Raw genomic sequence first — 27,022 nt, 5'->3', positions numbered from 1 at the left:
AAAGACAAGTTTGGATTATAGCATACTAAATGACAACTTTTGTAATCTAAAAGCAAAAATAAATGTCTTTGTTGGTTGCTGTCTCTAAAGCTGCTCCAATGCTTCCACACTTAGGGACGAAAAGTTTGGCTTAAAATATAGACAATTGTGCAGTTACAAAATCAATTTCATTTAACCTTTTTAAAAATTTTTAGGTTTATATATTATATCTATAACAGAAACTTTATCAAGAAAGCAAAGAATAAATAAAAAAAACTATGCTTTTATTATATTTATGTAATTACAAATCCTAAGATGATTCCTACAATAATTTAAAAAATAAAACAACTAAATAATTAAAAAATAAAACTAAAAAGAAAAAATAATTTAAAAAGTAAAATCTTTGCAGATGGCTTCCACGGCTAATTTTTTGATTTCACAAGAAGGTTTTCCGAATTTGTCTTCGGTAATTTTGAAGGAGCATGATTCTTTACCCACACATTCCTGTTAAAATTTTCAAAACATATATCATAGGAAAAAAATATTTCAAGATATTAAAAAAATAAAAATAAAACACCTTACCTTTTCAAGAATTGATAAAACATCCACTTCAGAGTCATATTCACTTTTGTCAAATGATCCGCACACACCTTGTGGGCTACCAAAACTAGCAAATTTGATCTTTGAAATTGGTCGATCTTGGCATGATAATTTTACTTCTTTTCCTTCATGAGTATTTATGCAAATCGATCCGATTTCAACGGTTTGGAATTGTACATAGGAAGGATTACCACCAAATTCCTCAAACAATACCAAAGTGTTCTCACCGTCTTTAAGAAATGATCGAGGAACATGATACCTATAAAACAAAAAAAAATTAGAATACTAAAAAAATACTAATAATATAAAAATGTATATTTATATTTGTAAAAAACTTAAGATTACCATCTTTGGGTAGGTTCCCCACACTTAGAGACACATTTACTATCACTATATCTACCACGATAATCACAAGTCTCTGTCTTACAAAGATTCTTATCAGCTATATAAGATGGCCAATATCTACCAAGACTATGACCATTCACCCAAGCCATGCCCTTTCCTAAACCTAGTAAATCCGCAACAACTGGTTTATTCCCCAATGGAGCTTTGAATGTTGTCTGAAATTTCAAAAAAAATCAAACATAAATATTAATAAAATTAAACATTATATGTAAGATTTATATGTAAGTAAATGCATTGGTTTTAATTACCTTATACCAAGTGAAGTTCCTGTCAACTGGAATAGGGTCCGAAACCCATTTGGATGATGATTTTGAAGCACAATTTGTGTTGAAAAACTTGTTCGAAATCCCATTCAAACCAACTTTATATGTCCATTTATTTGAAGACAAATCCTTGATGACATTTTTGCTCAAAACCAGCTCAATTGGTGATGTAATTCCAGCTCCAACCAGATCAAACATCGGACCATAGTTCTGCATTATTTTGATTCAATTATATATTAAAATTCTAGGGGTTTTCAATTTGTAGTATGTATATATATATATGTATGTATATACCTTGAATCCAAGGGTGACACTAAGTAATGATATCAAGTTTTTTCCGGGGGATAGCTTAATATTCCTCTCGAAAACATATGTTACATTGCTGTCACCATATTTTGACCATTGAGAACCTACAAAAATAAATACATATAAATTTAAATAAATATGTTTTGAATTCAATATAATATATATAAAATATAGTTTGTAATTACCAATATATTCTCCATTGAAAAAAGCATGAAGAACATGACCAGAATCATTGACACGAAGTGTCACTGTTCCATTCAACATGGGATCATCTTTTGCAACATCAATGCTGTCCAAAAAAAAACAATTTAATTGATTAATCAAAACATATATAATTTATATTATATGAATTAAATATAATGTGAGTTAAAAAATTTACCTTGTCATATACCACAAATAATCACTAGCATCATTTGCCATATCCTTTTGATCAACTATCTTGTTAACGGAAACATCTCCCCTTCCTTGAATAGAAGTCGATTCGATCAACTCGGGTCGCCACGTCCATTTCAAAGATCTCGGTTCATCTTCAGCTTTGTTCAATTTCTTAACCATCGATGAAGTTTGAGCGGAAACCTAGTTTATTTTTTTCAAAAAAAAACCACAAACCCATTTCCAATCATATCATATTTATCATAACTGTAATAAACCCAGAACATGAAAATAAGGTTTACCTTAGCGGTATTATATGCTTCCTCCCTACAATCTAGAAGGATACTAATAGACCATGCTGGAACAAAGTAATTAATGCCTCCGAAGTTAACATTTGCATCTGTTTTGGTATTTGTATTGCTCAAAAAACAACTTGATTTCTCCTTTGTTTGATAAATAGTAGCCTAAAATCATATATATAATTAAGAACAATAATTAGAATAAAATGATAAATATTTATAATTTTTTTCAAATAAATTCATATATAAATTAATTTTATTACCATGACTAAATTGCTGAGTTTTTCATTTCTAACATCCCCGTTTGTAAGAGTATACTCAATGGAATGTAGAACATCATGAAGCTGCTTCAAATGCCCCCATTTTGGTTGGTTCAAATTTCCTAATAAAAATTAATAATTAATTACAATAATTATATTTTATACATATACATTCAAAGGCATAAAATTACCATATTCATCAAGAGGTGCATTGTAGTCATATGTAGTGGTAATATATGGGCCACCAGAAGTTCTTCCAAAATTGGTACCACCATGATACTAAAAAAATTGGGGAAAATGGGGGTTAATTAATAAAATTAAATTATTAATTTTAAGAATTTAATTTCAAAAAAAAAATCACTGACCATGTAATAATTTTGTAGTGTACCACCCTTTTGGAAAAATCGAGCAACAGAGTAAGAAAGATCTTCTGCTGTTCTAAGAGGGTCTGCACCACCCCAACTCTTAAACCTAAAATTAATTAAAATAAATTTAATATAAACTTTATAATTTAAATTAAATTAAGAACAATTTTAAGAAGAAAAAGAAAAACTCACCATCCAGTCCAATTTTCAGTCCACATTTTAGGGGTATTAGGGTCTTTTGGTTTGTATTCATCACAATACCAACCATTGCATGTCTCCAACTACAATTATAATTAAACAAATCAAAATCAAATTTCAATTATCACAAAAAAATCTATTTCTAAATAAAATAATATAGTAAAAAAATAAATAAAATGCAATACCATAGGCTTTGGGGGAGCAGCTTGTTGACACATGATCCAAGGGACACCAATATCAAGAGAATCAGCCATTTGGGCACACCAGTTAATATATGATTTCCCATCATCTCCATATGGTTCCATAACATTCCCATATTCATTCTCAACCTATATGTATACATTTTATTTTGATATTATTTAAAATATATAATAAAAATAAAATTAATAAAACATAAAATTTTATCATATATACCTGAGCAAGAATGATGTTTCCTCCTTGGGATGCAAATAGTTTCTCTTTCTTGACCATATCAACTATCAAAGTTGTAAAGTTTTTCATTTCATTCTAAAAATAAAGAAAAATTAAAGACATTATTTATATATAAAAATAAACAAAAATAGAATTGATTTTTTTAAAAAAATTACTGAAAATTAGAAGAATTACCATAAAGACATCGTTTTTAGTACGGAGAGAAACTCCGGGTATGTTATGCAACCATACAGGAAAGCCTCTAATAAAACAAATAAAACTATTAATACTAAAAAAATAGTTAAATTATTTATGAAATAGCATAATTCGTTAAAATTTTAAAATAAATTAATTTACCCATAATTCCACTCGGCACAAGTATAAGGTCCAATTCGAAGAATTGCATATAAACCTTGGTCTTGAATTGTTTTAAGAAATCGAATAAGATCAAGATTTCCACTAAAATCATATTGACGATGAGCTGGTTCATGTGCATTCCAAAACACATATGTTTCAACAGCATCCAATCCACCTTCTTTAGCCTTTCTTATAAGATCCGGCCACATCTAATAAAAAATTAAAAAAAATAATCAATCAATCATCCAGAATTAAATTATAAAAAAATATCCCAAATAACTCAATTGTAAATTATTACCGGAGCAGTACTTCTCGGATAATGAATCGAACCCGAAAGAATAATTCTATGATTTCCATCAATTATGATAGATCTTGAATCATGAGTGACATTAAGTGCATTCGAATGAAATAAGATGAAAGAAAAAATAAGAGAAGAAAATAAAATATTGAATATATTCATTTTTTTTTCTATCTAGTAAAGCTAAAAAGAAGTGTTGATTGAAAAATCAGTAGAGTATGATAACGTATTTATAAGCGTAGTGATTGAATTCATATCAAATACTTGATTTTCAAAAGATATTTACTTTGATTTATTTGTTGTTTTAAATAGATTTATATAATCAGTGATATGAGATTAAATCAGCAAATTATGTTGAAAGTTGAGTTTTAGTTCTATGTAACAGCATTAATTAAATAAACTTTTTTAATTATAATTAATTATCTATAAATTTTCGTATTATTAAAACTTGTAGAGTTCTAGTTATATTAAATTAAGATTTCTTTCATCAACAAATAAGACTTGCTTTTTGTTAGTACGCCAATCATAGTAGTTGCCATCCCAAAGCATTGTTAGTAGATCAATCTTGCTAACACCTTTTAGAGAAAACAGGATGAAGTACTTCACTGTGTAACACCAACAATGGCTCTAATCCAAAAAAGAGATTGCATTTAAAGTTGTTAGCAAACTCATTCATTCCTAGCTACCCACAATGACCATAACATAGCGCCATAGCAACAAGCCACTTCCTCTTAACATTCCAAACACGCAGCAACATTCATACACAACATTTCAAGGAATCGCACACATAACACCCGACCATTGAAACAACACTCCCCAAGCTTTCCAAGAAAGGAAGTAAGAAAGAAAAATATGATCGCAGTTCTATTCAACTTCATTGCACCAACAACAATTGATGGAACCATTAATTGTTAGAATACCTCCATCCCTTAAAAAATATTTTGGAGGCATACCATTCTGGAATGACAGAAATAGGAAGAATTGCACCTTTGATGCACTAATGAACCTTCAGAATCAAGAGAAAACACAACTTTCTTTTCAGTAAATTTCCCTTTGCTGTCCACCTCCCACATTCGCCTTTTTACATCAATCACTTGATCCATACATAGCCAATTTCCATACCGATGTTTCCTCAAGTAAGCTTTAATCACACCGTGGTCTCAAAATAGTTTGCTCAAGGACTGTTGTTCCAGAGAAGTCATCCCTTGGATTATTGCAGAATGCAGAGTAGAATGATTTGTGTGATATGGTTTTGTCAATATGGGATCTTCTTTTAGCATGAATTGAAGCCATTTAAGTAGTATTAACTATTTAGGACCTATATAAACTACAAAATGAAGCTATTTAAATACTCTTTAAGCAACACCAAAACAGAGTACAGGTTCCTATGGCATTTTATTTAGCGAAAATAGTTTGATGACAAAGATAAAAGATGATTATATTCCACCCTATTACAATTTGAAGAATCATATTTCATACTCGTATCAAAATATATGTTAAGTAAAGTTTTCCAACATGAATACTTTAAATAACATAAAAGATGTAAATAAGGTCGATAAAAAGGTCTAAAAAAAGAATTTATAGGCAAGGCTAGTGAAGTAGTTTACCACAGTTACAGCTTCTTCCCCGATCACCTCATTATAAAATTGAAAAAATTTTGCATCCAGTTTGGTTTTCGTTTTACAAGGGAAGTGCTACCTATTGAATCTATTGATCTATCGTTATCAGCAGAGTGTTGATGGACATCTTCAAGATTTGGAGAACGGTGAGTGGCATGGCTATGCAGCTCTTTTATGTCTTCCAAATCTTTCTCATACACCATTCTAACACCACACTTCTTCACCTTAACACAGGGAACATCCGGGTCTGTGAAAGACAATTCAAGCTCATCGCATTCCTGATCTAAGCAATCTATTGTCCATAAATTATTAATTTCACATTCACCACATTTATCCTCTAAGGAAAATGGATATAATTTATCACGCGACCAATATCGAAAAAATAGGTGATCCTTCGTTATGGGCTGGTTAACACGTTTCCCAAACAACCAACTACCTCCATCGACACATCGAAGATCTGTATCTCGAAAGACAGATCCATTTCGACCGGCTTGTCCAGAATTTCTACAATGGATAACAGCTCTGCAGTTGATAAACTTATCCCGGGAAGCATCATCATTGACAAAAATGCAACAGGAAGCTACTCCAATCCATTGACTATCATTCTGAATATTGAGTGGTAGAGGTATCCTAATTGTAGAGCCACCTCTATGTTGGCTAAACCATTCTGGGATTTCACTTCCAGGTATAATAACATCAAACATTTGTCTTGAATTTGCAAATGCCTGCAAAATGAAACTTCAGTCACTTGGTAAATAAAACCATAAATTCCCAAGTATGAGAGGGAAAGAAAGAGATATTAGTTAACCTTGAGATGTTTTTTCAACAATGTTAACGCCTTGATGTTTTCAGCCAATCTGTAGCAGTTAATGGCTTTAATGGAAGCTAAATCGAATAAATTGCTTACTTTTGATGGACTTGCAACTACTTCGAGTGAAGCACAACCATCTATGCAGACTCTTGATATACTTGTTAGAAGCTCAGGCAACGATTTAAGCTCTTTGCAATTTGTTAACATAAGAAGTTTAAGCTTGGGAAGTCGAGTAAGAGACGCAGGTATGCTGATGAAATTGTTACCACTAAGATCAAGATCTGTCAAGGAGGATAGGCAAAAAATATCACTAGGAATATCTCCTTCACGAAGATTGCAGTACCTTAGCGTCAACTCTCTTAATGAACTCAAACTTGACAACGATGGCAACATCAGAGGCATAGAACTTGTCCTTCCTATTTGGGTTTCCTTGAAAGGAGAAGGAAGATTTTGTTGTAACTTAGATGGTCCCTTGCATCCATTGAAAGACAGAACTTTAAGATTATTCAATTGAAAAATGAAGGATGGTGGTTCTCTTATGCTTGTTTCACTTAAGTCCAGCTCTTCCAAATTTTCTACTTGCTGCAAATTCTCTAGAAAATTTTCAACTTTACAACAAGCAGAAAGATTAAGAGTTTTTAGACATTCCATTTTCCCTTCCATCTCCGGAAACCTTACAAGATTTGAGCAGCCCAAAAGAATTAATATTTCAAGAGATTCCATTCCAATTTTGGTTGGAAGACTCCTAAGACTTTTGCACCCTCTTAAATTTAAAAGTTTAAGCCTCTTAAGAACTCCCAAGGATGGATGAACTTTTACAATTCTTGTACAACCTTCCAAAACTAGAATTTCAAGATCTGGGGCCATTGTGAAGTCTGGTGTCTTGATTAGGTTTAGGGACCCTTCAAGGTTGATCACTTTCAACTTATACATGGGCTGTTGAAAACAATAATAAATTAGAGAGAAAAGAGAAAAAAATATATTTTTGTTGTTGTTTTTCTACCTTAAGCTAAAACATAAGGATCGGTTGAATTAATTCTTACTCTATTTCCTTTCCATAATTGTTCAATGCAACTGAATGGTAAGAGAAGTGCAACAAGGTGGTCCAGTTGGAAGCTTAAAGAAAAGGATCTTAAAGGATATCTTATCCAATCTAAAAGTCGTAGCTCATTGGAAAGATATTTGAGATCATCACAATTTGTGGGGTAAAGGACTTTGAGCAATCTCAACTTTTTCATCTTTGAGAAGGTATCATCGTTCAAATTAAATGTCTTCCTTGATTCCCTAATAACAATTGAAAAAATAAAAAATGAACTTCAAAATATACAAAAGCATTAATAACTAAAAGCTATGTTACCCCCATACTTTTATTAAGTATCTTTATAAGGTACTTGTATTTAATGTATATCTAAATATGAGCATATGACCCTTCAAGAACTCTTTAATACATGGAAAAACCTTTTGAAAAAAAGTTAAATATACTCATTCAAACACATACTCATATCCAATACGCACATGCATCCAACTTCGAATTACCTATGCTAAAATACTAAAACCAATATTTTGATTTATATTTGGTGCACTAATAATGTAGAATTTTATGCATTGTTAGAGAACCAAATAAAGACACATAATTGAGGATGAAATCACTTGGATCTATTTAAAGAAAATTTAATGACATGTTATAATCTAGTTTGTATATCGTCAATGCATCAACTGTAAGCCTTTAATATTCATAAAAAAAAAACAAACATCTCTATCTTGTTTTTTTTAAAGAGTAATGTGTTGGTTGATAAATTCATAAATTAGAATTCAAATATTAAGGGTTTTTTGTATTGTTTTTATCTTTTTTTTACAAAATAAAACTAAATAATAACAATATTAATAATACACATAGATAAAAGTGTATATATGATTTCTTACCTTTTATTGTCGATAATCATGTCTTCAATCACGTTGGTAGCCTAAAAGTAGTCAAGAAAAAGAATATGGTGACAAAAATAAATGGTGTAAATTGTACCCTAAAACTTTTGAAATTGTGAACTTACATTTAACGTTATTATAACCGTTTGGTTAAAGTATAGTTTAAATAATGTAAAATATTTACTAATGAGAGTGATTCAATGAAATTAAAGACTTATTTATACAAATCCTTTCGGTCACTTTTTTGGGATCCCTATATAGATGAATTAGAATAAACCTTAAGTTTATATATTATATTGGTTAGAGGTTGAATAAAAAAATAGTATGCAAACTTTGATGAATGGCTTACAGTGTTTTTCATTAAGACATGATCAACGTCTCTTTCTTCTCATAATCTAAAACGTTTTCCTGGTTCATCCATACATTTTTCTCTGACAACTTTTCTTCCCATTTCTTGCAACAAATCATGCATCCACAAATAAGAACATCAATTCCAATTTTTGGGAAAAACTCACAACCATCCAATACTTTCATTACAAGATTTTTCTCCTCTCCATTGAAGAAGCATGCTATATCTAGAAATATATTCTTCTCCCTTTCTTCCAATCCATCAAAGCTTATTTGAAGTCTATTGAGAATTTCTTTATTAGAATCTAGTTTAAGTCTTTCGATTGCACTTCTCCATTGAGAAGCATCTCTACCGCACAAAAAGGAACCCAAAACTTCAAGAGCTAAGGGGAGACCACCAGCATAACGTACAATATGTTTAGAAAGCTCAATAAAATCTTCTGTTGGTATTGTATCATCATCGAAAGCTTTCAAATTGAAAAGCCGAAGTGCATCTTTAAGATTCAATGTTGTAGGTTTGTACATATCATCAACTCGGTAAGATCGCAACAAATGCTCATCTCTTGTTGTTACAATGATTCTACTCCCTAAACCGAACCAATCACGCCTTCCAACCAAGCATTTCAAGTGTTGTATGTTATCAACATTATCAAGAACAATAAGAACCTTTTTACGAGACAATTTGTGGCTAATTACAGCATTCCCTTCATAGACATTGAAAAAATTGAAGCATCCGTCAAGCAAGATTGGGGAAAGAAGTTGTTTCTGTAAAGAAACAAGTCCCCATTTATTTGAAACTTCTCGAACATCAGCAAGAAAGCTTTTGCCTTCAAAATGAGGTGAAATTTGAGTGTAAGCAACCCTTGCAAGAGTTGTCTTACCGATGCCACCCATTCCGCAAATTCCTATAACGCGGACATCGTCTTCCCCAATGTCTATTTTTGAATACAACTCCTCCAAAGATAGATTAATTCCAACTAACTCATCATGAACAACTGAATATATCTGACATAATTTTGCTGATATCTTCTTAACAATGTCTCCAATAAATTCTGATTCATGCCTACGAAAACAAAATAAAATTTAACTCTCTCCAATAAAATTTTGTTGATATCTTTATTTTTTTTTTGGCCAAATTGCGGATATCTTTCTAATGCAATTTTTTTTTTGTTCAATGAATCAATTAACGTAATATAGTTTGGAAGCAAACAAAAAGAAAGATTTGTTAGGACATCAAAATACACAACCTGCTCTTTAATTGAAATATGGAAATTTATAATTGAACACATAGGATTATATTTATATATATATATGTAAGTATGTATCATGTATGTATATGTATATAACAAGTAATCCAAAAAGTAACAATTTAGTAGTCATAAAACTAGAAAATAGAGAAGAAAAGAAAAACTACCTATTATGTAAATGCCATCCCTTGGTGTTAGCTACTTCAGTTAAAGCATTTCGCCACCTTTGGATCTTCTCTTTATCTTCTCTGTATCTCTCTTCGTGTTTGGCAAAGGCTTCATCAACTTTCTCTTTCTGTTTTCTTAAATCGGATGGATTAACATCGTAAAAAATTGGAAATACTTTATGACCCTTCTCGTTCTTTTGTTTAACAATCTCAGCAAGCTCCTCCAAGCACCAACTTGAAAAGGCATAGGTTTAGAAAAAACAATTACCGAGCACCATGATTGTTGAATTGCTTTGAAGAGTTCAGGTGCAATCCCTTCGCCGGCCTCCAGCTTTGGCTCATCCCTGAAAGTGACGATTCCATTCCTTTTTAGAGCATCGTAAAGATGATCAGTGAAGTTCTTGCGAGTATCTTCACCTCTAAAACTCAAGAAAACATCATATTTATGTCTAGAAATGGATGGGCAAGACATGAGGATGTCTGAGAAGAAAAAAATATCTCAATCGGAAGTTCAAAATCAGAGCAATATTTCCCATCATTTATTTTCCAAAATGGATATGAATAATATTTACAAATGAGTGATGGATGTTCTTTCCAGTAATAATCCAAGAAGGTGAGAATTGACAAAGTGGAGCCTACTTTGATTATAGGTAGTATTTAAAGTGTTGGACGGTTTGTGTTTTGGTAAAAATATCTTTGGTACTTTTCAATTTCTATATTAAGCAAGTTAGTCCATAAAATAATCAAAACAATTTAATTCCTGCCAATTTTAAAAGTGAACAATTAAATATAATAAATCACAATATTAATATTTTTAATCAATTGTACATATATTTTATTAAATTGCCTAATTTTTTTTATTTTATGTATAATTAAATGTTACAAATGTGAAGAATCAAAACTTTAAACTCTCAAAGAAGAGTTTAGCAAACAGAGCTTTTGATTTCAATTTTGAAATCTTCTACAAGTTGCGTTAAGATACATTTTCAATCTTCTTTTGTTTCAACTACTTAAGCAATCATCTTCAACACATTTGATGAGTTGGAACATGAAGTGTTAGAAGCAATCGCTACCAAATTCCCTGGACTTTATACAATAAGACCGCTTCATTTGCTTTCCAGGCACATTGTTAGAAGAACCATCGAGTGAATAAAAGTCAAGCCTATGGAACTCCATTCTTGAACATGATTCCATTCTTACTGATAGAGGTGAACTCTCTCTTCTACACGGTGACCCCCTCGGCGAAAAAAAACTCGTCTTCAACACCGTTCTCAAAACTACACATTTGCTCAGTTTGGAGAAACTGTTCTCCACTTTGAAAAGTTTGGACTCTTAGCTGGATTCAGTTCTGAAGAGCCAAGCTGTTGGTACCATGGAGGGTGGCGGAAGTGAAGAAGAGACCGCCAAAAGTCAAAACTACAAAATACTCGTGTGGAAAATTACATTGAAAAAACCAAAAAATCACGTCGTTCAAATTCTAATGGAAATTAACTCAGTCTACTAAATATAATTTTTTAATTATTAAATAATTTAATATTCACCTCGATTTTTGCATTTACATATAAAACATTCAATTAAAAATATTAAATAGAAGAATTTCATATTAATAACAACTTCAATACTTAATTTAAAAACAGTTAACAGTAGGAGATTTATTGAATAATAATTATTATTATTATTATACTCAAATTATAATTTCAAATTTGATTTGAATTAAAATTCAATTTTTTTTTCTCCCAAATCAATATTATAAATACATATATTCAATCCCACTATCAATTCATCATACGCTTAGTTTCATAGGATTTTATTATAATTTGCTGCCTTTGACCGACCATGACGAAAAAAATTGTTTTCTTTGCCATTTTTGTTTTATTTTTCTTTGTTTCTATCTCATCATCTAATGGTGATGGTGATTTAGTGTTCCAAAATTACACTAATATCAATCTTACAAAAGTCATCGATGGTGATGGCGGTGTTCTTTTCAAAAACTATAGTCAAATCAATCTTAATCGCGTTACCGGACCGGAAAGTATTGCCTTCGATTGTAAAGGTGAAGGACCATATGTCGGTATATCCGACGGAAGAATCTTAAAATGGAAGCCCAATTTTGGTTGGCAAGAATTTGCCATCCCTTCACCATTCAGGTAGATTCACATCTTTGTCTTTTTTTTTTTATCCTATTCGTTTTTTGTAGTTTTATTTTATAGCTATAAATCGATTTTTCATCAAAAGGTTTTTAACTTTTGGTTTTTCCTTTGGATCAGGGAAAGGAAATTGTGTGACGGCACAAGAGATTCGAACGTTGAACCCATATGTGGAAGACCATTGGGCTTGAAGTTCGATAGTCGAACATGTCATTTATATATAGCGGATGCCTATTTCGGTCTTTTAGTTGTTGGACCAAATGGTGGCACGGCTATAAGGCTGGCTATTTCGGCGGCAAATGGAGCTCCATTCAAATTTACGAACGGATTAGACATCGACACGAGCACTGGAATGGTTTACTTTACCGATAGCAGCACTCTTTTTCAAAGAAGGTACATCTTCTTCCTCTTTTTTGCTCCTAAATTATCATTAATCGGGAATTTATATGTAAATAATTCATATAGAGATTTTTCATACCCAAAGGATAAATTGTTCTTTAATTGTGCAGGGTGATAAGTTCCGCTGAAGGCTGTTGAAGTACAATTCTTATAACGGAGAAGTGTCTGTTTTGCACGACGGTTTAGCTTTCCCTAACAGGGTTGCTTTCAGTGCAAACAATTCGTTTCTTCTGGTGAACGAATCGATAAAAAGACGAATACTGAAGTTCAACGTGCACGACCCCAAAGCAGCTCCCAAAGTATTCCTCGAATTACCCAGGGTTCCGGATAATATAAAGAGGAACGAAAAGGGAGAATTCTGGGTGGCCCTAAACAGCGGAAGATTAGGAACGCTTGGAAACGGTGTTCCAGATCCAATTGGAATGAGGTTTAACGAAGAAGCCAAGGTTTTGGAAATCTTGGATGGAAAGGGCGCACCCACTTTTAATTCAATAAGTGAAGTCAAGGAACACGGGGGTAAATTATACATAGGGTCTGTTTTGAAGTCGTATGTAGGCATCTTAAATGTCTAATTGATTTTTTTTTCTTTTTACAATTTTTTAATTGTTCTTGTTTGTTTTTATTTTCCTCAATAAATATATGTTAACGATTCTATTTTCGAGAAATTTTTAATTACCTTTATTTGCCTAATTGAGACATTACATCTTCACACGTCGTGCACGAGAGGAAGTAAGCTAGGCTTGGGACAGTACCTGATGGGTTAGATGTCAAACATTTTAAAATTGTCCTTATGCTTCGAGTTACACGACTTTTTTCCATCACAGAATGTTTATGTCGTAAACTTTATAAGCATGGCACCGATTCCCATAATACAAATTAAAGAATATCAGTTTGAATTGATTGGTCAAGAGAAAAGGTAAACACCGTGACCTAATTTCTCACCTCAACAATGCCTGATCAGTGTTCCTAATAGGGAAATTGAATGAGTTGAGATACTACGTACTAAGTGTATCAAAGTAAAAGAAGGACCAAATAACAAATTAGGTCAAGACAACCGTTCTAAAGCCGCCATATTTGATCGTCCTCTTACTAGACAATGGATACAATAATTCGCGAAGAAAAAGGTGGTCCTTCGTTATGGGTTATCCACCTGAAACATTGAAACTGGAATCGACCCTTCCTGGATTTTTAATTTGAAAAACAAATCCATTATTACTAGATTGTCCAGAATTTCTAGAATGGATATAAGTTGGACCACCGATAACCTTTTCCTAGGAACCACCATCATTGACGAGTCCAATCCATTGACTGTCATTCTGAACATCGAGAGACAGAGGTATTTCAATTGCAGAACCGCGCGCCTCTCTGTCGGCTGAACCATTCCGGGATTTCATCAATTTCTTTTCTTGAATTTGCAAATGCCTGCAAATTAAAATATCAGTGGCTCTGTAACTAAAACCATGAAAAATAAGTGAGATTAATCAACCTTAATCAGCATTGTTATTGCACTAATGTTCTCAGCCAATCTGTAGCAGTTAATGGCTATACTGTGAGCACCATAACTTATCCACCACTCACTTTTCATTCTTCCTAGAAGCACAGGCAACTATTCAGGCTCACTGCAATCTGAAACTCCAAGCTTTTGAAGATTGGAAAGACGAGTAAGAGACGCAGCTATGCTGCTGAAATTGTTACCCCTAAGATTAAGAACTCTCAATGAGGATAGACCAGGATTTGAACCTGAAATCTTCATGTTAATAGCATGAAGCTTCAACCAAGTGAGCTAGTAAGCTAATTGTTTTATTTTTAGACACTGTCTTATATTAAGCTTTTCTCCGGTTGTTAAATGATAATATTTTTAACTTTTGGATTTAAAAAATATATTTATTATACTTTCAACATATATACATCCCAAAATACAACCAAAAATAAATAGAAGGTTCAGTTTATTTCCCCAATATTTTAATGCAGAGTAATGCTTGTTTTGTTGGGTTTGACATAAATTATACAAAAAATAAATTATCCATATAATTTGATAAGCTTAACCTGTGTATGGATTCGACAGTGAGACTCGTGGACACCTCTACATTGACATGATGAAAGACAACAACATGTAGTAAAAGATGTAAGAGAAAAAACTAACGTTATGTCATGAAAAAGAACAACACCCCCCCCCCATTGGATCCCCCCTGTTAAAATTGATCACTAATGGCAATTTGCTTCTTTTGCTACGTGTAGTGTAGAGAAGAATAAAAATGAAGTTAATACATAAACAGAGAGTTTTCACCTATTGGCATGGACAATACCAGGTAAATGAAAGAGTAAATTATTAAGTCCCGACACTTTTCGAAAATTTCAAAATTAAGTGCCCTTAAAACTAATATATGTTGTAGTGGGCAAAAATCACGTCGTTTGCTGCATAGATACGTCGCTGAATCAATCGTCGCAACTCTTTGCCAAAGGTGCATCAATCCATACAGCGCCACTAGTCTATATATTGAGCATCAGCGTCTCTTATCATTTGTATATTCGAGGAAGTTAATTTTTCTGGTTACAATAGCAAGAGGTAAGGCATATCAGGGAAGATGGAAGATTACGGGTGCGGTATCAGTTCGATAGCCATGATGCTGTTGGTGGTTGCTCTGCTGTTTTTGGGTCCGCTTGGAATGCCACCGTTGCAGCCTCCTCCCGCTTACATTTTCCTCATCTTCGCATTCGTCTTGGTCTTCGTTTTCATCTACCTCTCTCATGCCTCCAAATGATGATCCATGGCGATATCGTTTGCTTTCCAGTATTATTATTCTCTTTTATTCAGTTGTTATCTGATGATAATAACCTTTGGTGTGGATATTAACCACCAATAATACACAGTTATTTTTTGTTTTCAGTCGTTTATTAATAAATTATATGAAGTCGATGGAAGAATGTCTGGGTTTATCTAGTACATAAACAAACCATGCAATGCATGCATACTTATGTTGCTCTAAAATGGACACGACTATTGGAAATTGGCCTGCATGCAGCATGTGAATTTCCAACATGTCAAAAAGCAGCCCGACCCATGCATGCAGCTGTGAAGAAAAGAGATCAAACTGTTGTATTATTACTGGGTGAAGTATGCATCTTGAACCAGAAAAGTTGGCCTCCATACAGCCCATGCAGATTCAAGCACGTAAGAACAAATACACATAAGTTGTCCGGGTAAAGTATGTGCAAGAATTCATACACATAAGTTACCCGGGTAAAGTACGTGTAACTGAAGCTGTTTATTTTGTTTCTTTTGTAACCAAGTTTATGTAGTGTGTTCTAGTTCGTTTTGAACTTAGTTTAAGCTTACATTTGATGTAATTTGATGATGTAGGAGCTGATAACCAACTTTACTTAAGTGTACAAGTTTAGTTTTGTAAGTTCCAATGTAATAAGTGGAGTTAGGTAGTGTTTAGGTGATGAATTTGACCAGCCAATGGCTGGTATATGTAATGGCTTTGAGCCAACGTTTCTTTTGAATGAAATCATCAGATTTTCTTCTATATGCTCCATCTTTCTTTGCCTTCTAAAAACTTCTAAGTTCTGTTCTTCATTCTTGGCAGTAGCTAAAAGCTTGAACTCCAAGCATTTTTCCTTCATATTTTATTCGGGTATAATACGTTGCTGTTAAAGCTTTTGTTGAAGCTCTTACTTTACCCGGTTAAAGTGCTCAAAAACCCAACAATTGGTATCTAGAGCCTAATTCTTAGTGGACCTGTTCTTGCATATTTTCAAAACGATGGCTTCATCAGGCTTCTCACCAACTACACCTTCAGTTTTCAATGGAGAAGGATATCACATTTGGGTAGTCAAGATGAGAACCTACCTCCAGGCATTTGATCTATGGGAGGTAGTTAACTCAGATGTTGAACCAGAACCATTGAGAGCAAATCCAACAGTGGCTCAAATGAAGTAGTACTCTGAAGAAAAAAGTAAAAAGCACAAGGCTATGTCATGCATTCAGAACTGTGTTTCTGATGTTATTTTCACCAGGATCATGGCTTGTAAGACTCCAAAGTAGGCCTGGGACAAGCTTAAGGAGGAGTTCCAAGGTACTGATAGGACAAGACAGCAGCAGTTGTTGAACCTGAGAAGGGAGTTCAAGAACTTAAAGATGAAGGAAGAGGAAACTGTCAAGAAGTATTCAAATAGAATTATGGCTGTAGTAAACAGCATAAGGCTCCTTGGTGAGCATTTTAGTGAAGCAATGATTATGGAGAAAGTGCTCTCTACCTTACCAGAAAGGTATGAGGCAAAAATATCCTCTTTAGAGGACTCAAGAGACTTAACCAGCATCACTTTAACAGAGCGGATCAATGCTCTGTATGCACAAGAGCAAAGGAGGGCCAGCAGACAGGAGGAGCACCAAGAAGGTGCCTTTCAAGCCAATGCCAAGTCTTCCTCGAGCACCTCTGCCTACGAAGGCAAGAATACCTGGTCAAACGAGCCTAAAGCAGATGGTGCAGGAAGATATCCACCCTGTCCACACTGCAGAAGGGCAAGTCACCCGGGTAAAGTATGTTGGTTCAGGCCTGATGTGCAATGCAGATTTTGCAAGAAGATGGGTCATGTAGAAAGGGTTTGCAAAAACAAAGGCAGACCAAGATACAACCAACCCCAGCAGCCAAAAGGTGAAGCTCAAGTAGTAGAAGAAGACAATGACCAAGAAGAACAAGTTTTTGCAGTTTCTTGTTCAGCTGTTAAAGGAAAAGCTACAGATGGATGGTTGATAGACAGTGGTTGCACAAACCACATAACCCCTGATGCTAGCATTTTTAAGTCAATTGACAGAAGCTTCAAAACAAATGTGAAGGTCAGAAATGGACACTTCATCAAAGTTGAAGGCAAAGGAGATGTGCTGATAAGCACTCCTACAGGTACCAAACTTGTTAAAAATGTCTTGTTAGTGCCTGAAATTGATAGAAATTTGCTTAGCATTGCTCAACTACTTGAGAAGGGCTATTCAGTTGTATTCAAAGGCAAAGAATGCCTGATTAGTGATCCTAGTGGATCCAAGCTCATGACAGTAGCTATGACAGAAAAAAGTTTCATTGTGGACTGGAATAAGAGTCCAGATAGTGCCTACATAGCTGCTGCAGATGAATCAAAGTTGTGTCTGTTGTGCGGAAGCGTGTAAAAGAGTAAAATTATTGTACTAAAAAATCACACTAAGTTCAATTCCCAGGAAAGAGAGGTGGATCACAAGGATCGCTTAAGTACCAGGTCTTTCCTAGCCAGAATATCCCTCAATCGTAATTTAATAGCACAATAAATCACTACAATCACACACACAATTCATGCAGAATAATACAATAAAGAACACAAGAATTTAACGAGGTTCAGCAAATTTTGCCTACGTCCTCGGGCACTACCAAATATATTTCATTCCAAAATACAAGTGAGAATTTACAAAGAGAGAGAGAGAAACAATGCCTTAAGTAGAGAATGGCAAGTTTGAGATACAGAATGAGAGATGGTTATGCCTATTTATAGTTGAGGTTCAGGGATCAACTTGCCAAGTCACTTTACAATTTAGGGACCATATATTGCAAATATCTCAGATTTTATTATGCCAATATCTCGATACCCATATCTTTGACTTTCCAATATTTGATACCCATATCTTTGACTTTCCAATATTTGATACCCATATCTTTGACTTTCCATTATTTGATACCCATATCTTTGATTTTCCATAAATATGGATAATTCCAAATAATCTCCACCTTGAAGATTTGATTCGAGTAATCTTATCTTCACACAATTCTCTCTGCCTTTGTCAACAACACTTGATAGTGCCTTCTTCAACTGTTAAACATGCAGAATATTGATCAAGTTCAAACAATGTTCGAACTTGATTGTTGTTACCACCTTGGTCATCATATCTGCGAGATTATCTGCAGTCTTAATCTTCTGAAGGTGAATTTTCCCCTCATCAATAATTTCCCGCACAAAGTGGAAACGTACATCGATATGCTTTGTACGTGCATGATAGACTTGATTCTTTGCTAAATGAATAGCGCTTTGACTATCACAATACACATTAATATGCTCCTGGACCAATCCCAAGGTTTTAACCATACCTTGTAACCAAATAGCTTCCTTTACAGCCTCTGTTACAGCCATGTATTCAGCTTCTGTGGTTGACAACGCAACTGTAGACTGCAGTGTAGACTTCCAACTTATTGGTCCTCCAGCAAGAGTAAACACATAACCAGTGGTTGATCTTCGTTTGTCCAAATCCCCGGCATAATCAGAATCAACGTACCCAACAACACCTTTACCAAGTGTAGTATCCTGCTTGAACAGTAATCCAATATCCATGGTCTTATGAATATACCGTAGAATCCATTTCACAGCTTGCCAATGTCCTTTTCCAGGATTATGCATATACCTGCTCACTATACTAACTGCCTGTGAAATGTCGGGTCTTGTACACACCATTGCATACATCAAGCTACCTACTGCATTAGAATACGGAACTTGCAACATGTATTCTCGTTCCGTATTCGTCGAAGGAGATAGTTGTGCAGAAAGCTTGAAATGAGAAGCGAACGGGGTACTTACAGGTTTTGTCTGCTCGTTCATGCCAAACTGCTGTAGTACCTTTTTCAAATACTGCTTCTGAGACAAGCTAACTCTATCATGAGCTCTATCTCTCCATATTTCCATGCCGAGAATCTTTTTAGCTTCTCCTAGATCTTTCATCTCAAACTCGAGATTGAGTTGAGTCTTCAATCTTTCAATCTCAACTTTGCTCTTAGATGCTATTAGCATATCATCAACATATAAGAGCAAGTATATGAAAGTTCCTTCTTGTAGCTTCTGAAAATACACGCAATGATCAAATTTACTTCTTGTGTACCTTTGCCCTTTCATGAACTGATCAAATCGCTTGTACCACTGCCTCGGAGATTGCTTCAATCCATAAAGCGACTTTGTCAGTTTGCAAACCCAATTTTCTTTTCCAGCAACCTTGAATCCATCTGGCTGAGTCATATAGATTTCCTCTTCCAAATCACTGTGTAAAAACGCGGTCTTCACATCAAGCTGAACTAGTTCAAGATCATATTGCGCAACCAAGGCTAGCAAAATCCGAATAGACGAATGCTTCACAACTGGAGAAAACACTTCATTGTAGTCTATTCCTTCTTTCTGAGCGTAACCCTTTGCTACTAATCTAGCCTTGTATCGAATTTCATTTTTATCAAGAAATCCTTCCTTCTTTGCATATACCCATTTGCATCCAATTGCCTTCTTTCCCTTGGGTAGTGTCACCAACTCCCAGGTCTTATTTTTATGAAGAGACTGCATTTCTTCATTCATTGCTTGCTTCCACTTTACACCATCAGGGTTACTTATTACTTCTGTGTAAGTAGAAGGAACATCATCATCTGTAATTGGAAGTGCATAGGCCACTATATCATCAAAGCGAACAGGCTTACGAATCTCTCTTCTTGGCCTTCTATATGCAATTGAATCTTGTTGCTGTAGAGATTCTTGGGTAGGAACCTCTTCATCATTTGTCCCTTCAATATTAGCTGGATCATCGTTGTAACAGCCCAATTTTCAGTAGTGTCAGAACAGTGATTTGAGATCACTAAATTCAATGAAGAAGTTAGAAATATTTTTGAATTAGTGAATTTTGTGATTTAAAAGAAATTATTAGGTAAATTGGGTCGAAAACGAGGTATCGAGACCTCGATATTATAAACTGAGCCGTAAATATTTTTATAAATATTTACGGAGTGTCAATAGGATAATATTAAAGTTTCGTTAAGAAATTTTAATGTTTCGATAGTTAATTATGAAAAAGGATTAAATTGCAATAGGGATAAAAGTTTAATTATAGATTAAAGAAAAGTTAAAAGGACCAAATAGGCAATTATGCCTTTTTCCAAAGTTGAGGCGGCATAAGTATAAAAATCTGAGATTTTTATGTGTTAAAAAAATATTATATTATAGTAATGATTATGTTTTTATATTATATTATTATTAATATATTATATTATATTATATATATACATAAAACAAAAGAAAGAATAGAAAAAAAAGAAAGAAAAGAAACAGAATAGAAGAGACGAAACAGAGAAAGAAACAGAGAGCAAAACGGGCAGAGAAGGAAGGAAAGAAAGAAAGAAAGAAAGAAAAAGAAGAAGGGAAAAATGATCAGCATGTCATAAAACATAAGAAAATAGGATGAAGTTTAATTTACGAGCCTTGGGGCAAAAGTGCAAATATGTGAAAGTTTAGGGGTAAAAATATAATTTTGCAAAAGTTTGGGTCAAGGACTGTTTTAATAAATTTGAATATTAAATAAGTTAAATTTGCTATTATAGATCAAGAAGAATGAAATTCGGGAGTAGATCGGGGAAAAGAAAAAGTAAAGGACTAAATTGTAAAGTTTAGTCACATTTTGTATCAAGGTAAGTTTACAGTAAATAAATGCAATATTCTTTTATTTTACATTATTATTGTCAATTTCCAGCATTTATATATTTATGTTATGAAAATATTTAAAGTCGAATTTAAGGTGAAGTGACAGAGGAAAAGTGTTAGAAAGTTCCGGTTGAACCCTAGGAATGTTAGGATATTAGGGTTGACAGGACAGAACAGAAATGAGCCATGTAAGTCCATATTAGAAATATGGCTTTGGAGACAGGATTGAGCCATGTAAGTCCATATTATATATGGCATTGGAGACAGGAATAATTCATGTAAGTCCATGTTAAAGACATGGCATTGGCAGGATATTGATAGACAGGAACGACCCTAGTATCCTTAGTATTCCGAGTGGTTCAACGGGTCAGGGTACGAGTTAAATTACAGTGAATTAACAGCAAAGGAAAAGTAGATTATATTTATGAAAACGGAAAGGTCAGGTAAGAAAGAAGGTAAGGGAATAAAGAAGAAGATAGAAATTGAGAAGTAAAGAAATTTATGATGTTAGATGATATTATGCATAATTATCCATTATGTTGAATGTTGTGATTTATTTGCTTGTAAGCTTACTAAGCCTAGTGCTTAATCTCTTTATTTTCTTCTTCTTATAGTACTTATCTAGCCACTCGGGGATCGAAGGAAACGTCGGAGGCCGATCACACTATCAAAGAAATAACTCGGTATAATTAGACGTTTTGTTTTGTGTATGGCATGTATAGAAACTTAGCTACTTTTGGTATAATATGAATAATGAGTGATGTGTAAGTAGTTGATGATGTATGGTTATTAAAATGATTAAGGATGAAGGTGTTTGTTGTTATGAAAGATTAGGTGATAAATTATGCATGGAAATCATAAAAGGATAAAATTTTGCAAAGAAACAGAATTCAGGCAGCACAGTGACGTGAATTTGAAAAATCACCCAAGATAGTATAAAATGAATTAGAGGGTGAATGATATATGGAATTAAAGCTTGTTGAGTCTATTTTCATGGAAAAATAACGGTGTAGGAAAAAGAAATTTATATTTTAAGATATGTGAATTTTAGTAAGATAGGGTCAGAACTGTTTTTGGAGTCCCCTATTCTGAGTTTAGAAAATAATTACAAATTGTACAAAAATGGTTATGAGTTGAAATTTACATGCTTAGATTCCTTAATGAGTCTATTTTCTATAGAAACAAGTAAAAACTTCATATGAAAATCCTATAGCGAGAAAACTTATTATTAGTGACTAGAGGTCAGGGCAGTCTGGTGGTGACACAGGGGAGACTTTAACTAATAAACTGTACTAATTTGCTGAACAAAAAAATTCTAAAAATTTTATGGTGAGTAGAGATATGAGTCTAGTTTCAGGTAAAATTTACGGGATTAAATTTCGAGTTCTTTAGCTCAAGTTATAATTAATTTAGTAACTGCTGCGCGATTAGACAGATTTGCTGCGAATAATGAAATAAATTTTCAAACCTAGTTTTTATGCTCCGAACTGGTAAGATAAGCTAAGTAATGCCTCGTGCTCGACTCCAGAAACGGTCTCGGGTAAGGGGTGTTACAATCGTTAACCTTTTCAAGCTCCACCTGCTGCAAAGTACTACTGGTTTTGTCATCCTTTTGTGAATCATTGTACTTCAACATGGTTGATTCATCAAAAGTCACATCTCTACTGAAAACAATCTTTCTTGTATCAGGACACCAGAGACGATATCCTTTTACTCCATCAGTTATACCCAAGAATAATGCTTTCTTTGCTCTTGGGTCTAACTTAGATTCTTTTACATGATAATATGCAGTGGAACCAAATACATGCAAAGAATCATAATCAGTAGTAGATTTACCAGTCCACATCTCCATAGGAGTTTTTCCATTTATTGCAGCTGATGGCAAACGGTTAATTAGATGGCACGCATATGTAACTGCCTCAGCCCAAAATTCTTTGCCCAATCCAGCATTGGACAACATACATGGAACTTTCTCCAGTATAGTTCGATTCATTCGTTCTGCCACCCCATTTTGTTGTGGTGTATCCCGAACAGTGAAGTGTCGCACAATGCCCTCATCTTGGCATACTTGTAGAAATGGATCGTTTTTGTACTCAGTACCATTATCTGATCAAAGTCGTTTGACCTTTCGACCAGTCTGAGTCTCCACCATCTTCTTCCATTTCAGAAATGCATCTAAAACTTCACTTTTTCTTTTCATTAGATACACCCATACTTTTCTTGAATAATCATCAACAAAAGTAACAAAATAGTGCATACCTCCCAAAGAAGCTACTTTGGTAGGTCCCCACACATCACTGTGAACGTAGTCCAGAATTCCTTTCGTATTGTGAATTGCTGGACCAAATTTTATCCTCGTCTGCTTGCCCAGAACGCAATGTTCACAGAATTCCAATTTGCAAGAATTTGCACCTTTCAACAAGCCTTGCTTCGCCAAACTCTGCAAAGCTTTTTCACCAGCATGTCCCAATCGCATATGCCATAACCTGGTAGCCTCTGAATCTGCATCTTTCATAAAAGCTGTTGATGTTGATCCAATAACTGTACTTCTATTTAAATAGTACAGATTATTCCTTCTTGTGCCTTTCATCACCGTCAATACCCCAGCTACTACCTTTAGTAATCTATCTCTCAAAGTGATTGTGAGCCCTTTAGATTTTAGGACCCCTAATGAGATAAGATTTTTCTTCAAGCTAGGCATGTAGCGAACATCTGTCAAGACTTGAATTGAGCCGTCGTGATTCTTCAATTGGATTGTACCTACTCCCATTGTCTTACAAGTGCTATCATTGCCCATAAAAACAACTCCACCTTCTAGTTCTTTAAGACTAGAAAACCAGTCCTTATTAGGACACATATGGTAAGTACATCCCGAATCCAAAATCCACTCATCTGTATGACATGCCATTGCCATGCCAACCAAGCTAAAGTCTGACTCCTCATCATGCTCCGCTACACATGCATCAGAAATAGCTTTACCCTTTTGTAACTTAGGACAATTCTTTTTCCAATGCCCTTTCTCACGACAAAAAGCACATTCATCTTTGGCAGGTCTCCCTTTAGACTTACTCCTTCTACCAGATTTGTTGCTGCGCGAACGACTTCTTACTGTTAAGACTTCTGTAGTTGTATCTCTGTGATCTTTTTTATCTTTCTTTCGAGTCTCAGATCTATACAACGCACTACAGACTGCATCAAATGTGATTGTATCCTTCCCATGAAGCAATGTGGTGGTAAGATGATCATATTCATCAAGAAGAGAATTCAACAACAGTAATGCCTTGTCTTCATCTTCAAATTTCTCATCCAAATTTAGCAAGTCTGCTAAAATTTTATTGAATGAGTTCACATGGTCATTCATCGACATACCGGGTGCATACGTGAATCGATAAAGTTTCTTTTTCATATAAAGCCTATTTTCAAGACTTTTTGTTAGAAACTTTTCTTCCAGTGTATCCCACAACTTCTTCGCTGATGTCTCCCTCATGACAGAGTACTTCTGCTCTTTGGCCAAACATAGGCGAATTGTTCCACATGCCTGTCTATTGATCTTGGCCCACTCCTTGTCATCCATCTTGTCAGGTTTTTCTTCAAGGGCTATATCCAGCTCTTGCTGACATAAGACATCCAGGATCTCACATTGCCACATACCAAAATTATTGGTACCATCAAATTTCTCTACTTCAAATTTCGCATTGGTCACAGTAGTCTTTGACGATGACTTTTCCATTTTTTTCTCCTCAATCCCAACTACAGTACGTGAACAGTGCCGTGAACGATCGTATTCCCCAAGTACGAATCTAGCTCTGATACCAATTATTGTGCGGAAGCGTGTAAAAGAGTAAAACTATTGTACTAAAAAATCACACTAAGTTCAATTCCCAAGAAAAAGAGGTGGATCACAAGGATCGCTTAAGTACCAGGTCTTTCCTAGCCAGAATATCCCTCAATCGTAATTTAATAGCACAATAAATCACTACAATCACACACACAATTCATGCAGAATAATACAATAAAGAACACAAGAATTTAACGAGGTTCAGCAAATTTTGCCTACGTCCTCGGGCGCTACCAAATATATTTCACTCCAAAATACAAGTGAGAATTTACAAAGAGAGAGAGAGAAAACAATGCCTTAAGTAGAGAATGGCAAGTTTGAGATACAGAATGAGAGATGGTTATGCCTATTTATAGTTGAGGTTCAGGGATCAACTTGCCAAGTCACTTTACAATTTAGGGACCATATATTACAAATATCTCAGATTTTATTATGCTAATATCTCGATACCCATATCTTTGACTTTCCAATATTTGATACCCATATCTTTGACTTTCCAATATTTGATACTCATATCTTTGACTTTCCATTATTTGATACCCATATCTTTGATTTTCCATAAATATGGATAATTCCCAATAGTGTCACAAGAGGCTTAGCCATGCCAACTACATGTCAATGGCTCAGCTAACCAAAGAAGATTTGGTTGAAAATTTCACTAATTCAGTTGAGAAAGAAAGGAAATTTTTCACTCAAAGAGGTGCATGATATGCATGGGAACCAAACATCTGCTCAGATAAAAGAATTAGAAGCACATGTAACTAGCTTGGAACTTGAGTTGAAATCATTGCAAGCAATTAACAGAGATATGGTGGAGCAGTTAGAGAACAAAGCAAGTGAAGCAGAAAAACTGGGAGAACAAAATATAGGACTCCAATCCCGCATTTCAGAACTCGAAATAATGTTAGAAAAGAGAGAAAAAGAAATTTTTATTCTCACGAAGAAACTTGAGGATGATAACAGTGAATCATTGTCTGGTATGAAGAACTTGACTGCTCAGGTAAATAATCTGCTATTAGAGAAGGCTTTGTTGAAAGAAAACTTTGCATTTGAAGGTGATGAAGCATCAAATCCAGTACAGAGGTTAATAGATGAGGCAAACACATTGCAGCAGCAGCTGGAATCTCTTCATATCCAGAAAGCAAAACTGGAATTGCAGTTTGAGAGAAAGAAACAAAAGTCATCCGAAAAACTGAATGAAATGGAGAATCAAAAATTGGAGTTGAAGCAAATGGTCAAGGACCTTCAAAGAGATTTGGAAGCAAAAGGAGATGAGAAAAATGATTTAGTGAACCAAATCATCAGAGAATGCTTAATGAACAAGAGCAGCATGCAAGCCAAGGAGGAGTATTGGAAATTGGCCTGCATGCAGCATGTGAATTTCCAACATGTCAAAAAGCAGCCCGACCCATGCATGCAGCTGTGAAGAAAAGAGATCAAACTGTTGTATTATTACTGGGTGAAGTATGCATCTTGAACCAGAAAAGTTGGCCTCCATACAGCCCATGCAGATTCAAGCACGTAAGAACAAATACACATAAGTTGTCCGGGTAAAGTATGTGCAAGAATTCATACACATAAGTTACCCGGGTAAAGTACGTGTAACTGAAGCTGTTTATTTTGTTTCTTTTGTAACCAAGTTTATGTAGTGTGTTCTAGTTTGTTTTGAACTTAGTTTAAGCTTACATTTGATGTAATTTGATGATGTAGGAGCTGATGACCAACTTTACTTAAGTGTACAAGTTTAGTTTTGTAAGTTCCAATGTAATAAGTGGAGTTAGGTAGTGTTTAGGTGATGAATTTGACCAGCCAATGACTGGTATATGTAATGGCTTTGAGCCAACGTTTCTTTTGAATGAAATCATCAGATTTTTTTCCATATGCTCCATCTTTCTTTGCCTTCTAAAAACTTCTAAGTTCTATTCTTCATTCTTGACAGTAGCT

General features: G+C 34.2%; 2 protein-coding genes and 2 pseudogenes across 2 annotated transcripts; 1 reads left to right on the top strand and 3 right to left on the bottom strand.

Annotated features, from left to right (window-relative positions):
• Window positions 1-242: 242 nt before the first annotated feature.
• LOC107904303 (beta-galactosidase 15) lies at window positions 243-4,295 on the bottom strand. The gene is made up of 17 exons (XM_016830631.2): window positions 4,114-4,295; window positions 3,816-4,024; window positions 3,654-3,720; window positions 3,462-3,554; window positions 3,233-3,376; window positions 3,042-3,130; window positions 2,850-2,955; window positions 2,676-2,763; window positions 2,488-2,606; window positions 2,228-2,389; window positions 1,933-2,129; window positions 1,739-1,842; window positions 1,542-1,657; window positions 1,233-1,457; window positions 925-1,139; window positions 562-838; window positions 243-483 (listed from the first exon to the last, which is right to left on the bottom strand). Exons 1-17 carry the CDS (start codon window positions 4,273-4,275, stop codon window positions 367-369), a joined length of 2,490 nt encoding a protein of 829 aa, XP_016686120.1. The 5' UTR covers window positions 4,276-4,295; the 3' UTR covers window positions 243-366.
• A 1,448-nt stretch (window positions 4,296-5,743) lies between these two features.
• LOC107954860 (disease resistance-like protein DSC1) lies at window positions 5,744-7,410 on the bottom strand. Its single transcript, XM_041082204.1, has 2 exons — window positions 6,541-7,410; window positions 5,744-6,457 (listed from the first exon to the last, which is right to left on the bottom strand). The coding sequence occupies exons 1-2, from the start codon at window positions 7,408-7,410 to the stop codon at window positions 5,744-5,746; spliced, it is 1,584 nt and encodes a 527-aa protein (XP_040938138.1).
• LOC107963061 (disease resistance protein RPV1-like) lies at window positions 6,337-10,756 on the bottom strand (annotated as a pseudogene).
• Window positions 10,757-12,039: 1,283 nt separating this feature from the next.
• Window positions 12,040-13,420, top strand: LOC107954850 (protein STRICTOSIDINE SYNTHASE-LIKE 10-like; annotated as a pseudogene).
• Window positions 13,421-27,022: the final 13,602 nt, after the last annotated feature.

Source organism: Gossypium hirsutum, chromosome A11, assembly GCF_007990345.1.
Source record: "Gossypium hirsutum isolate 1008001.06 chromosome A11, Gossypium_hirsutum_v2.1, whole genome shotgun sequence".
Classification (NCBI taxonomy): Eukaryota; Viridiplantae; Streptophyta; class Magnoliopsida; order Malvales; family Malvaceae; genus Gossypium; species Gossypium hirsutum.
This window is presented reverse-complemented; position numbering and strand designations above follow the sequence as displayed.